General features: G+C 37.4%; 1 protein-coding gene and 1 pseudogene across 1 annotated transcript in view; one reads left to right on the forward strand and one right to left on the reverse strand.

Annotated features, from left to right (window-relative positions):
* Nucleotides 1-11040, forward strand: part of PLMT (phospholipid N-methyltransferase) — an 85612-nt gene extending 74572 nt beyond the window's left edge. Inside the window, exon 2 of the mRNA XM_089439907.1 lies at nt 10421-11040. Within this exon, the coding sequence (XP_089296033.1) occupies nt 10421-10667 (247 nt within the window). The 3' untranslated portion in view covers nt 10668-11040. The remainder of the gene's footprint in view (nt 1-10420) is intronic.
* Nucleotides 7288-10150, reverse strand: LOC149154536 (protein arginine N-methyltransferase PRMT10 pseudogene; annotated as a pseudogene).
* Nucleotides 11041-15896: the final 4856 nt, after the last annotated feature.

Raw genomic sequence — 15896 nt, forward strand, 5'->3', positions numbered from 1 at the left:
TTCTGTATGTAGATGATCTTCTCTTAACAGGTGTCAAATTGAAGAATGTAAGAAACAACTAGCAACAAAATTTGACATGAAGGATCTCGGGTTGATGCATTAGTATTTGGGACTAGAAGTCTGGAAGGACTTGATGAAATTTATCTAGGTCAAGGAAAGTATGTGATCAAGATGTTGAAGAGGTTTGACATGATGGATTGCAAACCTATGACCACTTCGATGATCACAAACTTGAAGAGACTAAGGAGTTCCAAATCAAGCCTCGTGGATCCTTCCAAATATCGACAATTGATTGGCTCACTGATGTACTTGGTGAATACTAGACTAGACATATGTTTTGCAGTAAACATTCTCAACCAATTCCAAGTGGGGCCAAAGCATGATCATTGGATAGCAACGAAACATATACTAAGATATCTGCGAGGGACTATCCACTATTGCCTAAAATATGATAGGAGGAATGATGTCCACTTGGCTAGATATACATATTCGACTGGGGAGGCAACGAGCAGGATGGAAGAAGCACTACAGGAGGATGATTTAGTTTGGGATCCTCTATGATCTCATGGATGAGCAGAAAGCAAGACATAGTTGCTTTGAGTAGTGCAGAGTCTGAATATGTTGCAGCCTGTGAAGTAAGCAGAGAAGCAGTTTGGTTAAGGAAGCTGCTATCCGACCTATTCGAAGAACTAATGGACCCTACAGTGATACATTGTGACAACACCAATTGTATACGTTTGTTTGAGGACCCAATATTTCATGAAAAGACAAATAATATAAACAACAAGTATCACTATATTCGAGAGCTACTACAAAATGGTGTGTTGCAGCTACAATATATCTTCACTGATGAGCAGGTAGCTGCCATTGACGAAATATCTTCCTAACAAGAAGCTTGTGTACTTATAAGACAAGCTTGGCTTGGTTGATATATCCGCCCTAGTTGAGAGGGAGAGATAGGCACATCATTCTTGTCTTCACTTGCGAAGACAAAATAGAGGATTGGGTAACGATCTGGCATCTGAAAATCTTTGAGGATAAGGTAGGGCATCCAAGATAAGGGTAGTCGTGGACCGATATTCTTTGAGGACCAACTATCCAAGACAAGAATAGTCCAAAGAAGGTCATACTCGGTGAACACTCGAGTGGAGAATGTACCTTGAGAGACAATGATGATGGTGTCTATAAATCATTGGTCTCGCCAAGATTGTCCTCTGATCTTGTGGAGAGATAGAGTTGTTAGTCAAGGCCTTGCTATATGACAATGTTGGTTGATATGATGCTAGACAGATGGGTTACCAATTCGACTCTTCTTATGAGATCTCTTCTGATTGAGAATGTCCATGTACCTCTTATGAATACCTCCCTAGTTAAGAGGGAGTGTTGAAAAATGTGTAACTAGGTTCGGCCTTCTTAAGTATGAAATGTATTTTTGATTCTTGTAAATTATGAAATGAAAGAAAATTATTATTATTATTTTTGGAGCATGGGTTTCATGCTCAAGGTCTTTTATTTTATAGGTCAAGCACCCATTGAGTGCTTCTAGGGTTTGTCCTATGTCAAGAAGTCAAAAGAGTCATTGTCATAAGTTGACGACCCCACTGGTCACTTTGTAACTTGTAAAATATTTTTTTTTGTCTTTAAAAGTGTCAGAATACCCTCCAAGACCAAGTTGGCCTAAAAGAAGAGCCACGTCCACCCTTGAAGAAGCCTATAAATAGAAGAGAACATGTCCTCCTTGAAGCACACTCACTCACCACTCATTCTAGCGAAGGAAGAGGTAGCGAAGAAGAAGAAGGACGAAGGAGATTTGTGTTTGGGCTATCTTTCTCTCTCACGTGCTAAAGAGGACTAGGGTTTTTGCAGCAGACCTAGGGCATCCATCTTCAAGTTCGGTCTTGGAGAAAAGGAGGCAAATAGGTCAAGTGAAGGTCAACAAGGGTCACTCTCAAGCTCTAGAAGTAAGGGAAAGGAAAACGAAGGTCAAAGGAAGGCTCTAGAAGAAGATCGAAGTTCCCACGTGTGGCAACAACAGTAGGAGGTCAAAAAGGTGCTACTAGAAGAGATTTGATTGGGTTTGACTAGATCGAAGTGGGCACATCATCCAAAGAGGTTGGTCTTGGTCTTGGAGGGTATTGGTCTCAGTCTTAAGGTCATGGAATTGGTCAATTGAAGAATCTATAAGGAAGATAAGAGATTTAAGGGTTTTCCTCTCAAGAGGAGAGGTTTTGTCCCTGGCTTGCAGCCTATATACTGTTTCATTGTTCTTCTTGTTTTGGTAGCTATTTGATGCTTCACACATATAATAATAAGGAACAAATCTAATAAGTAAAAAGGAATCATAAGTAGTTTTCAAGTAAAGAGAATTAATCAAAATCATTGCCCTATTGAATTCTCAACAACTGGATCATTTAGGGTTCTAGCATACGAAGCTGGTCCATTAGGATTACTCATTCCTAGATTTCCTCTCCGCAACCTCAGTTTAATGTTAATAGTGTAATTACGTTCAATGTTTTAGTCTTTCAACTGATTGACATCTTGTAATAATTTTCCTTCATAAATCAAATTCTGTATATTTGCCTGTATATCTAAGTTATATTGGACATTCTTTTTCATATCTTTAACTAGATTCGAGGCTCAAACCCTTAAGAAAAGTCATTTCCCATTTTGGGTTTTTACGAAAATTTGAAAAGACTCCTCTAGATCCAAATTTGTATTTTTGAAAAAAGAGCCTCTGAGCACAAAGAAAAGGGGGACAGATTGGAGACTTGTTTAAATTGGCAACTAGGGCCAAATTCCACTTCGGACAGCTCATTTGATGGAGATGATTATTGCATCGAATTCCTCTTTTTGAGAGGACCAAAATCGACCTAAAGTTTATCAAATTTGGATAAGCAGAAATGTGTTTTTGAATTTATGCCTTCTCATGTGCAAATTGTCAAGGTCGGCCACATCACCATGCAAGCTTATGAAGCCCAAGAGACATGTCACTTCACCCTCAATGATTTGTATAAATAAGAGATACCTCCAACCTCATTTGGCACTTCACTCACTCACACAATCATCTCTCCCCTCTGATTGGTTTGTACAACTTATTGGGCATATTTTTTCATCACATGTGTGGCAGCAAAAGGACGGACAAATTGCAGGACAAATTACAGGGCTGAAATTTCAAAGACTTGCAGGTTTGACCAGGGGTGGTTTGACCTCCTTTGACTGTGGTTTTTGTGCCAGAATTTCGTTTTTGGCAGGCTGCATCTATTGGCATAGGAATCGAGGCATTTTGTTGACTTTAACTGCAGACCAATCACAGGGTTGATCGCAGAGTTGACTGCAGAGTTTGACCAAGTTGGATCACTGTTTTGGGCTGTCTTTGACCACCTTGAAAGGTCAAGTTTGACTGGGTTTGCCCGAGCTGCATTGAGGACAATTTGCTGCTACTTTAACCTGTTGTTGACTTTTTGGTTAGGGAAGATTTTGATTGCTATTGACTGCACATTTGACAGGGTCGTTTTGACTTCAATTTGGCAAGTCAATTTTGACTTTTGTACTCTCTCTCTCTCTCTGCTGAACATTTTGATATAATAATAAGAAGAATTGATCAAAGGGTTTTCCCCATCTTGGGGTTTTTCCTTGGCATTCACCAAATCTAGTGTCCTCTTGTCTTGGCTTGTCTTCTGCATTTATGTTTGATGTTCTTTCATCATTTACTGTCATATGATAATGGTTAATGTGATTGCTAACATATTAATGGAATTGATAATGGCTAAATGGATCAATGAAGTAACTGACCTAAGCAAAGAACATGTTAACTCAAAAATTAACATGGTTTCAGAGTTCAGGAGAGGTCAAGCCCAAGCAAGAGTAAAATAAATCACCAAAAAGGTTTGTTGACAATTCTTTGTGGCCTCCTTCCTCTTCAAAGATCAGACATCTTGAAGTATTGATGTATGTTGCTGGTCCTAGCAAGGAAAGAAGATCTCCACAGTTCAAAGCTTCATAGACCGATTTGTATAAATAAGAGAGACCTCCAACCTCCTTTGCACTTCACTCACTCACACAATCATCTCTCTCCTCGTGTATCAAGGGTAATCATTGAGCTCTTAGATCTTAGATTCTCTAGTGTATTGAAGATAATGCTGTGAACCATGAGGATGAATCCTTATGGGTTAGGGACATGTTCCAACTTCCGGACACCCTTATTTTCCTAGGATGAGGGTTGGGGCAGGGATGTCACTGTTATTCTCAACTGGTAGGGTTGCCACAAGGATGTTCCCTATGACAGGGGGTCTCTCGCTTTTCTTTCTGTAATCATCTGTGTCATTTGTTTTGCTTTATAAAGTAAAATCTAGTTATATGTATGGCATCTTCTGTTTACTGTAGTTATAGTTTTCTCCATTTTAATTTTTTCTATAACATTTTAATTGTTAATGTGCTATTTATTAAACAATCTAAATTTTGAAATATTTATATTTTTTGTATATTTCAATACAATGTTTTCTTGTTTTCAAATTTTTGGGGTCACTTCTCTAACCTGTACCCGATTTAGAAACTTGTACCTCTCTCCCAAATTGTTCAACTTAACTTGGTATACAAGTAAATAAGTTTTTATTTGTAATATTGAGCAAGATCCAGACTAAACAAAATTTGTAGTCCAGGAAACACTAACTTGCTTAGGAAGATTTCTCTTGACAAACACCAAATTACACTTAGTTATGATACTAAAGACATTTTACATGCAAAAAGATATACTAATTAGTATTCAACATTATATGATACACTAATATTAGGTAAATAGCAACATGTTTTGAAATGCTCATCGTGTATAATGATATAAAGGGTGATCATTGAGCTCTTATATCTTAGATTCTTTAGTGTATTGAAGATAATGCTATGAACCATGAGGAGGAATCCTTATAGGGTAGGGACATGTTCCAACTTCCGCACACCCTTATTTACCTAGGATGAGGGTTGGGGGAGGGATGTCACTGTTATTCTCAACTGGTAGGGTTGCCACAAGGATGTTCCCTATGACAGGGGGTCTCTCTGGGATGTTCACTACCAAAAAGGCAGAAAGCTTATGTTTTCATGTACTTATTTGTGAGGCCCTCCCATTGAACTTTAATTTTTAATCAACCGATCCCTTCTAAAATTCTAAAAGCAGCATTCTGTACAAATGTGTATGTCAAAACTTCCAAGGGCACCAACAAGTGAGCAGTTTTGACTAGTAATGGCACTTTTTGAGGTTGGAGCAGCAGCGAGTAAGCTTGTTATGGTGATGGGAGTTTAGCACAAGTCTGTTTTTAAAATTTCCTTGATATTATACTACAAATATAATTGTATATATATGATGATGATGCATTGGTGTTTCATTGTCTTTTCATTTGATCACTGATGAGAAAAACTAGCATTCACCCATTTGATGTTGCACATATATATTTGTCACTGGGATATAATTTATTTGTTTAATTTTTAATTTTTGTAAATGTTTTTCTGTATATCGTGAGGGGTGTTCCCTTGTGCTGTACCTTGAAATTTGGGGGTTTATCCAGTGGCCAGCTGTCTGCGAAACTTATCCCCCGGCCCCCATCCTTGAACCTTCCCGAAATATTAAAAATCTGCAAACCTTACCGTACAGTTTACCAGCACTGTAACTGAGTATTGATAAACTTAAAATTATCTGAAGGCTTTTGGGAAAGGCCATGGATATATTGTATGCTTTGAGAATATGCTAAGCTGGTAGTCTCAATAGCTTTTAGGTTGTGTTGTACCCTGGAGACAACCTCTGGCTGCAGGAGGTCAGTGCCCAGGACATTCATGGGATTAATAGAGACAAATCATCTCTGGGCATAATGCCAGCGTAGACTTGGAGACAAATCCAATCAACAGTCTGGCCTCTACTTTAATTATTGCAGATTCAAAAATTTATAATTGGAAAGAGGAAAAGTTTAGAACAGGGTTTATCACCTTGGGCCAAAAGGAATCCAATGTTTACACCCCGAGACTGCAGTGATGAATGACAGTGAACAAAGAAGACGAAAGTGGGGAGGCAATGGAGCGCTCTTTACAGCTTTCTTCAGAAACAACACAGTTATTGTCTGCTATCTATGATAGCAAAAATAAATCTGTATATCTTTCAAAATAAGCCCGCTGCATCATACATTAACCTCGTAGGAAGAAAACATAAATGAAACAAAATACAAAAGAAAACATAAATGAAACAAAATACAAAAGAAGAGAACATCACATACTACAATACACCAAAGATTTGGAATCAATCTGATTTTCTTTATTGCTCTTTAAGGAAGATGTAACATTACTTTTTTCCAAAATTTAAAAATCTCCCCCAACCCTTACTTTGTCTCTCTGCTGGTCTTTTATTTTTCTCCCTGGAATCAACTGTCAAAATCAGATTTGAAACTGATTCTGTTTTCGGTTACAAATTGTTCTATTTTAGGAGAATTTATAATAAAAATTACAAAATTTAATGAATTTAATATTATATATAAAAATATATGTAATATTAAACCCTTTTCAATAAAATAAAGCCCCATCCCTTTATAAAAATATTTTCAATAAATTTCAGGCTTTTTGACCCAAGACAAACATATATATATATGTGTGTGTGTGAGAGAGAGATGTTTGGAGTCTGCCAAAGGATATGCGGGCCCGACTTTCTTCATGGGCAGGTCAGAAAACCATGAGTGGTTTCGTGGAAACTGAGAACAGCTTTGCGACACCCCTTCGCATTCAATTTGGAGTGTCGATCTTATGCACTGCCAGTTTTTGCAATACAGCTATGCGACGACCCCTGTCTTGTTAAACTTCGTTGGGCCTAAGGGTCTCGCATTCTGTTGATTCGGCTGGTCAACTGGGCTTTAACTAGTATCCACCGTTGATCGCTTTAGCAGTTACAGGAATTTCTTTTCGAGAAGTTTTATAGGCCCTCTGTCAAGGCTGAAGACTTCTTGGACTATACAGGTTATGCAGAGCAGTGATTACACACAGTTATAATTCACAAACGAACTGAATTGTCGCAATGTTGAGCATATAACCTGCATATCTGTGAGAATTTGTTTCCAAGAATTTTCAGTGTTGTCTTGTGGTTCAATCTTCATTGTCCTGTAATGCGAGCATAATAGCTCTTTGTTCCAGCTTACAAAGCTTTTCCTCGAATCTCTGCAAGCCTTGCTTAGCTTGGAAGGCCTTTGACTCAGCTTTTTTCTTTATTTGCTATTCTTGACACTCTTTTTGTGCCTTCACTAATTCTCTCCGCAACTCTGATGTCGTTGTTTGAAGTGATTCTATGGAAGTCTTAAGACTCTCATTCTCCTTTCTTAGCTCCTGAACATTGCATTGGCCTGCCCTAGTGCAGATATCTCTCTAGTAGCGATTTCGAGTTGATGCTACAATACTTTGTTTTTACCCTGCTCATTGGAAAAACTAGAAGTAGCCATTTGTAATTGCTTCCACATTTTTTTTAATGCCTTGGATTCTTCAGTGGCAGCTCGTAATCTTTTGTCAAGTTCCAAATGCCAATTGAGCTTTTCGCATCCTTTCTCAAGGTTGCTTTTTGCTGCTTGTAGAGCATCTATTTCACTTAAAGCCAATTTCAATTTACAGAATTTCATTCTGGCAATCCTACATATCCATGCACATCGAATAGCAATTGTTGCTATGCGCAATTTGTGAAAACATGAATAAGATTTGAATATATACCATTGCCTCCAAACAAGTATGCCTCCAGCTACTCTATGTAAAAACTTGTGTGACAGGATTGGTAGCCTCTCCGGATGATAGCTTTGATTTATAAACAAACTGGACATCCATCAAACGATGGTTATTCTTGAAGCGAGTCATCGCAAAAGTCCCTTCCAGGACATCGTCTTTCATTATTCGCATAGGAGGATGCGACAGAAATACCTGGTGACGCAAGTGTGTTGAATTGTCTATACTAGGAGCTGTGGTCAATTCAACCTCATGGTTAGCTGGGCTAGAGAAACTTCCTCGAAAATGAACATCAAACCGTCCAGCAAATCCACTGAATCTTCCCTGTTCAATTGTAATGGGAACTGTAAAATTTGAATGTACACTTGCAATTTCATCTAGAGTGGCTGTGAGCTAAACCAATTCTTTGACGATAAAAGGAACACCAATTACTTGATGTGGATGAAATTGTTCCAAAGAGATGTCTGTAGATAATTTTTTTTTTTGTTTTCCAGAGTAAGGCTTTGTTAGGACATTCATATCAACACCATAAAAGTCATTGATCTCCTCAACGAAGTTATTCCAGTTAGCCATAGCATTTTCATAGTCCAGCAATTTTTGCTCCCCTGACCAGACCTGATCAGCGCTAGCCACATTTGTGCATGACTGGGATACATGAATACAGTTGACTTGAAAAAGCGATCATGAGCACAGATCACAGAATCGAACATGAATTCGTGCAAAAGGAAATACCCCATCCATTCTGAGATAATGACATCAACTTTTTCAGGCAACATGATATCCTCCATAGATCCTTCAATCACATCAACAATGTAGCCTGTGCCTACATCCAAAAGAGTCTGTGTTGCCATTTCACACCATTTACAGAAATAATATTCGACTTCCAAATTCACTGTTGTCTTCCTTAAAGACCATATTTTCTCCAACGAGATGAAACAATGAACTTCGACTTATAATGATATTTTGTTATTTAATTAGGAGTAGATACAAACATGTTCACTTCAGCCCATTCTTCAGATCTCATTCTTTTACTCTGAGAAGTAGTCTTTAATTTGTTATCTAAAGCTATTTCATTCAAGCGGACAGAACTCAACTCCTGTTGCAGAGCATCCAGTTTTCCTTGTGTGGCTTGAAGTTGCAAAGAAGCTGCCTCAGCTCTAGCATTAGCTTCTGCTCTAGCTATGCTTGCTCGCTAGCACACTCATAAAGCGATGTAGCCCTTTGTAATGATGTTTGAGATTCCTTCACCACCTCCACTCAAGTGCCTCCTCCTTGGCCGATTCAACTTGTTCACGGGCAGCACTCAACCTTGCTTCACCAGAACTACACCTAATTTTTAGTGAGGCCATTTCTGCATTAATATGTTCTTTTTCGATCTTTTTCTTGACTATAGATTGGTCATACTTCTTCTTCAATTCAGAAGCTTCCTTCCTTGCTGAATCCAAAACTTCACACACATTAGTGTATTTTTCTTCTAATGAGCTGTATTTGCTTTGCATGTTAGCCAGTCTAGCTGCATATACAGCAGAAATCTTATTTTTATCTGAAATAGCATCCTTACATCTTTTCAAATAATCGCCCCCATGCTTTTGACTAATCCCCAGTTGCTTTCCCAGTCTTCCAAGAGCATCCTCAAGTTTAACAACCAATTTTTGCAACCCAATGGGGCAGGGCTTTCTGTCAATAGTTGCAATTTGCATTCCTCCAAATGCTTCTAGGAATTTCCATTGAATCAACACCCAGAAAAGAACCTGTGGCAAGACCAAAAGTATTGGAGCATGCCATTGCCAGGCCAATTATCCCACTGCCCAGGCTTTTGTGCATGAGAATGAGAATGACAAAACATAGCAATAGACTCTACAGAGCATTCCTCTTTATTGAAACAATACTATGATGACCATGGCAGGCTCTGTATGAAAAAAGGTAATTAATAATGGTGACATGCACTGATTTATAATGATAAATTTATAATGCACTGATTTCGTTTTTTGAAACTTTGACAGTAATGGGTTCTGTGCTGTATATTTTGTACCCTTGCAACCTTTAAACATAAATTTATCACATCAATATTTTGAGCACATTTGATATACCTTTCTATGTTCTAAATTCTAATCAACGGGCATATCAAAACACCTCCCAAAAATTTATAAAGCTCAGCATCAATAGTATCATGAACACAAATTTCCTTGAAGCTGTATTTTGCATTTGAACCAGTCCATCTTGGAAGCCATCCACATTAAGTAACTATGTCTCTAGTGGGTTGTGAGGTATGTGATTACCTTCAACATTTCATGGATTTTGCTTGAAAAACCTCTCATTTTCGTTTTGCAAAATTCAGCTACAACAGGTTGAAAGGGAGTGGATGCAGCAAAATTTTATTAGTGCTGTGATCTATTTGGGAATTCTCTTTTTTTTCATGAATGGTCTTCATTTAGTAACTTCAGGTGGAAAACCATTTACCCATCAACATTTTCCAAACTATGTGAATTACATTATTCCATTGATTCCAATCTCCATTGTAAGTGATGTTCGATAAAATTGTTAGTAGCTTGGCACGTCTTTTCGTGATAATACTCTTAAATATTGTGATAATATTGCTAGCAGAGCCCTATTAAATCTTGTGTTTTGTATGCAATGACAGTTATCATCTATCTTCATTGATGAATTTTAAAACAAATTTCAATTGTTTCAGGGTATATGAACTGCTGGGAGAAACTGGTACATATTATGGAGTGAGGTTTGGGGATAATGTGCGCTGGGTGACAGACTTTCCATTTGGGTACATAAGGGACCCCCAGTATACTGGAAGTATTTTGAGTCTCCTTGGTTGTCTATGCTGGGTACCCTGGCAATATGTTTCTCTTTGGATAATTGGGTATTTTTTTATGATGATGCTGGAATCTCATGAAAACTCATCCACTCGTGCCAAAGGCTGCTAATAAATTAGGCAAGCTCCTGACGTCAGTATTTGATAATATTTACCAAAACTTTGCTCTCTTTTGGACCGAGTTTGCAATTAGTGCCTTCACTTTATAATCATGATTTACACCAACTACATAGCTTTATTCTTCAAGGAGGTTTAATTATTTAGATCAATCGCTCGTTCAAGGGCTACCCAAATTGGGTTCACTTTAGGAAATGGTTGCAGAACTGTTTTCAGACAATTTTTTTAGGAGTACATGCTAATCATTGTTGTTGGGGAAATGAGCCACGCCACTGATAAACACGTCAATTCTAGTTCCAGAATTTTGTAATCTCATCACATGACATTTATTTTGAATGACACTCAAATGCAAAATGTTTGTTACAGAATTTGCTTGGCTCTGTGCTTAGGCTCATAGTATTGCGTTATTGACAATATTATTGTTTCTCCATTGATGGTTGAAAACTAGAAGTTCTTTGCTAATATGTCGGTGACTGAATTTGATAGGCACTTAATTGTTTACTACTGGATTAAAAGGCTAGTGATGAATTGCTACTCTATAAACCTTCGTCTGATCTAGATTTCAAATGGCGGATTCTGAAGATGTTACTTTGAAGTTTCTTTCAATAATGGAAGATGGAAATCACATCATTGCTCTGTCAATGAGATACACATTGACGTGTATTAGGTCAGATTTTCCCTAGCTAAAATATTTATGGCAGGCTTGATCAAGAACCAATACCCAGAATATCGTAACAGTCAAGAAAGCTTGCCACTAAAGGTTCGGACAGCACATTCATGAAAGAATATTTTGGAATGCATTTGGATTTATTTGACACCTAATTTCAGTTGTATGCATGGGAATGCGGAGATTTTAAGGGTCTAACTTGATGAATAAACAAAAAGCTATATCTTTCACTTACTTCACAACGTGAGAATGGTTCGTCATGAATATGTTGTTTAACCAAACTGAGATTTTTAGAATCAAACCATTTAGGCTTCTCTGTTTGCAATGGAGGGAAGGCTTGTTCCCAGCATGTTGATACCACCATTCACTCGTAATTCCATATTTTAGTCTTATCATCCCGGTTCTTATTTCCATAAGTGGAATTACTAGGCAGAACAACAGAGTTTATATTATGATTATAGATCTTATTTTGCCTTCTTTTTCTGACTTGGGTAAATGGAAAGAAAGCACTTACGTCAAAGTATAGCATCTCAAAGATTTTGGAATGCAGTATTTCCGACACAGCTTTTAGAGGTCTGTGTAAAATTGCAAGCACTATTTTGTTTAAAACAATTTTAACTTTTAGATAAAAAGTCATTCTCCAAACTTCAGTGTAACTAAACTCATAAGAAAATGAAATGCAATCTTTATTTAATCCATTTTCTAGGCTCCACATTTATCATTTTCAAATCTCACATTTAGTCTTTAGAAAATATACACCATAAATTTCATTCAACCTTCACGCAAAATCATCAATAAACACATCAAATCTTTAAATTACTTCCCTCTAATATCAGTCTAAGATACCATGAACATTCTTATTGGGCACACTAAAAGCTGCAGGATAGATGTTTCAATCATCTCGTAGTACGTACCTTTGTTTGAGTGGGGTTGTGTTCTGAATGTCGAAAAGCATCAAATATTATCATTCCTTTTTTTCAGTAACGTGCTGTTACATTTTTGGGAGTGTGGAAACTCTCTTGGTAGGTATTATTTGGAAAGTTCATTTAATATTTTTTTTTGAATATTACTGATAGAGGCATAAAAATTGTATAACATGAAGGTAGGTGCATTATATTAGATGAGAGATTGGGTGAGAAAGTATGCCCTTTGTCGGATGTTCTATTCTTTGCCCCAACTTTAAGGAGAATTAGTTCTCCTGTAATGAAATTTCTTGGTTATTCTCTGCATATCTCTATGTAACATCGATTATGTGCATGTTTCTTTTTGATGTAGTGGGTTTTTGCCTCTGGTTTTATTACATGCTCACAAAACGTTATACTCTGGTTTCCATTTTACAACATGATAATATAGCCATGTGCGTTGGTTATGGGAGACCCAAGAGATTTTATCCTGGGAGATTTGAGAAATAATTTTTTCCCATTTCACATAATTTACAAATACGTGAATGTTAGCTATAAATCCTACATAGTCTGTGTGATCCATGGTGAGGTTCATTGTCTTGAATGGCTGTGAGTGCATGCAGTGAAGACATTGTTGGATACATCTTTAATCAACTCCAAAGATGATTTAGTCAGCATTGCAAGTGGATTTTCTAGGGTGTTGGGTGTTTGTCCCATCATTACAAGTGGACTTGCATGGAGGATTGACTGTCAATCCCAGCGTTGCAGTTGGACTTGTATCTCACCAGCTTTCAAGGTTCCAAGATATAGGATGATATTTTTCATGGACAATTGGTGTGCATATGCAATACAAAGATGGATCCAACATGGGGTGCATTGATATTAGACATGGGAGATGGTTCATTGCGACAAACTCAAAAATATTTTTACAAATTTAATATATTTGAGGGGGAGTGTTGCAACACAACAATATTATTGAGTCTGTATTTTTTAAAGTAATTCATTAGTTATGTTTGAGTGGGAAATGTTTTTATAGGGATTTGCTATTTTTATTTAATGTAACTCAAAGTGGCATTTAAATTGTATACTTCGGGAAGGCAGGTGGATTATGTTAAACAGGAAATTGGATGAGACAGTATACCCTTTTTGGGTTGTTCTATTCTTTGAACCTGTTGTAGTGAAAAATAATTGTGTTTTGATAAGATGTTTTGGTTATTCTGCCCATATGTTTGTGTAATATTATGTGCATGTTTCCATTTGCTATAGGTGTTTCTGCCTCTGGTATTATTACATGTTCACATAAAGTTGCAGATCTCTTTATACTATGTTTTCTGTTTTACAACACTCAAGTTGCTTTGGACGCTTTCTCTTAATCGTTGAAAAAAACTCACTCTGCACACACACATTGTAATTTAATAAGAAAAAATGGTTCTAATTTTGAGAATAAAGCCACTCAATTTTGACTCTAGTTAGGGATGTTAGGGTCAAGCCTAAAATTGCCCCTTATAAGCCCATTACTGTGATTTTCCACCTCGAAAAGCACCAAAAAGGGTGAAAAATATGTATTGATCCATTTCAGATCATACCTCTCCATTTTGGTCTCCAAAATATTTTAGTTTGGAAGGAGGTGAGGAAATGTTTTTCTCAACTTACTCCCCAGAGTACTATTGAAATTAGGTAGCATCAAGAGGTACTCTCACATGCCCTTGGGGCTAGGCTTGTGAGAGAGAAACACCTACAAATATGTGATGTGTGGGTTTTGGACCCAAAGTTCAACGTGTAGGACCCAAAGTGAGTCGGCTTTAAACTCAAGGAATTCTAATTTAATATTAAGGTTGTGATTGGAGGTTACTTGAAGGACGTAAGGGCTTCTTAAGAGACCTGAGGACAAATGTAAATAAGAAACCAATGGAGAGGTTTGGAGGACAATAAGGTGAAGAATTTTCTTCTTGTGGGGGCTAGAAGTGACCTCACTGTAGGAGATTGGAAGAAGGCTTGGCAAAGAATAGACTGAATTTGTTGGAAAAAGGCTGTGGTTTCCAAGGAAGACGTTGTTGAAGGTTTTGTTGCTGTAAAAAAGAGGCCTGAGCCTTAGCTTGAGGATTGGACTAGGTCTTGAATTGGCCACACAGAATAGTAAGGTGTCAAGGAGGTTGAGGCATAGTTGTAGGCCTAAAAAGGAGGTAGCAAAGGACAATTGGAGGGGTCGCAACCATGGAAATGTTGGAAATAGTAAGAGGGGGGCGAATCAATATTTCTCTTCAATTAGTATTTTTAACTTCACAAAGCATTAATTATCATTAACATTTCATCAACATAAATCAATATCACATGAACATTAAACATCGCCATTCAACAATGCACAACCATCAAAACAATAGACAACAAATTTATAAGTGGAAACCCTTATGAGAGAAAAACTATCGAACGCTTCTTAATATTTGTCCTCAGTAAAATGTACATCAAGATTTTCAGCTCCAACTTGAAGGACTCTCCAATGCCCAAGTTTACAAGCTCCAACTTGAAGGATGCTCCAACACCCTATTTACCAGCTTCGGATTGAAAGGATGCTCCAATGCCCTATGCAGGCTCCAACCTGTCTTAGAACCACCCTGCCACCCCAAAGTGTTCTCAGGTTCCAACTTGTAGGAGGATCCACTCTCCTACCTTGCACCACCCTGCCACCTTGATAGTTGACGGACCATGTTTCACAATTTTCAGATTGGATCCACCTGCGTTCAATATCAATACAAAATAAACTACAATATAAGAAATTGCTATATAATCATTGTCAATCAATTATGCCTCTGCTTACTTTGCATATCAAACTTTCGCTGCACTCAACCAATTCATTGCTTAACATTTATGTAATAATGTACTGCCAATCCATAACTTAGTCATATAACCCTGGTCAATAAGAAAATCCTGGGACATATCATTTGTGTATTTAGGTCTACGCAAATTATTTCTGAATCTCAATAATAGCTTTTATTCCCAAAACCCTAGGCATGTCCATTTTCACAACAACGCATGCACCTCATTTACCAATATCATATCAAGTCAGTGCACACACTGTCAATCATGTTAAACCCTAGCTCATCGGGTTTCTCACAATCACATCTACAACATTCATATTCAAACCTTTACACTGAGACCATACCTTTTACCTCATCAATACAACTCATCAACACAAGCTCAATGTCTTTCTTGTCTCTTAGATGCAATACTCTTCAATGTGAGGAATAGATCCCTAGATTACATAGGTTCCAAAAGGTATGTCTTGAAGCTAAATATAAATGAGATCTGCTACATAATGATGTGTCATTAAAACTCTATGGTAAACAAATCAACCTTTGCCAACAATGCCACTAGAAGTCTTCATAAACTCTAGGTATTCAACAAAAGATCAAACTGAAGATGAATATTTAGTAACAACAATGGTACAACTTTGCCCTCTCAAGTATATATGACAAGAACTCACACACACTTCCTTTGCTCAACCAATACATTACCTACAACAAAATATTGTCATGAATCAATCTCTGCTACCTGTGCCAAACCTATGATTTATACTATGTTGTCCGCACTGTCCTTTGCACATGTTAGCTTGTTTGTTGCTTTTGTGTTTATTGACCACCATAGACACTGTCACCGA

This window comes from Pinus tabuliformis, chromosome 9 (assembly GCF_031772625.1).
Source record: "Pinus tabuliformis cultivar Carrire ecotype Pingquan chromosome 9, CPIR1, whole genome shotgun sequence".
NCBI classification, from domain to species: domain Eukaryota; kingdom Viridiplantae; phylum Streptophyta; class Pinopsida; order Pinales; family Pinaceae; genus Pinus; species Pinus tabuliformis.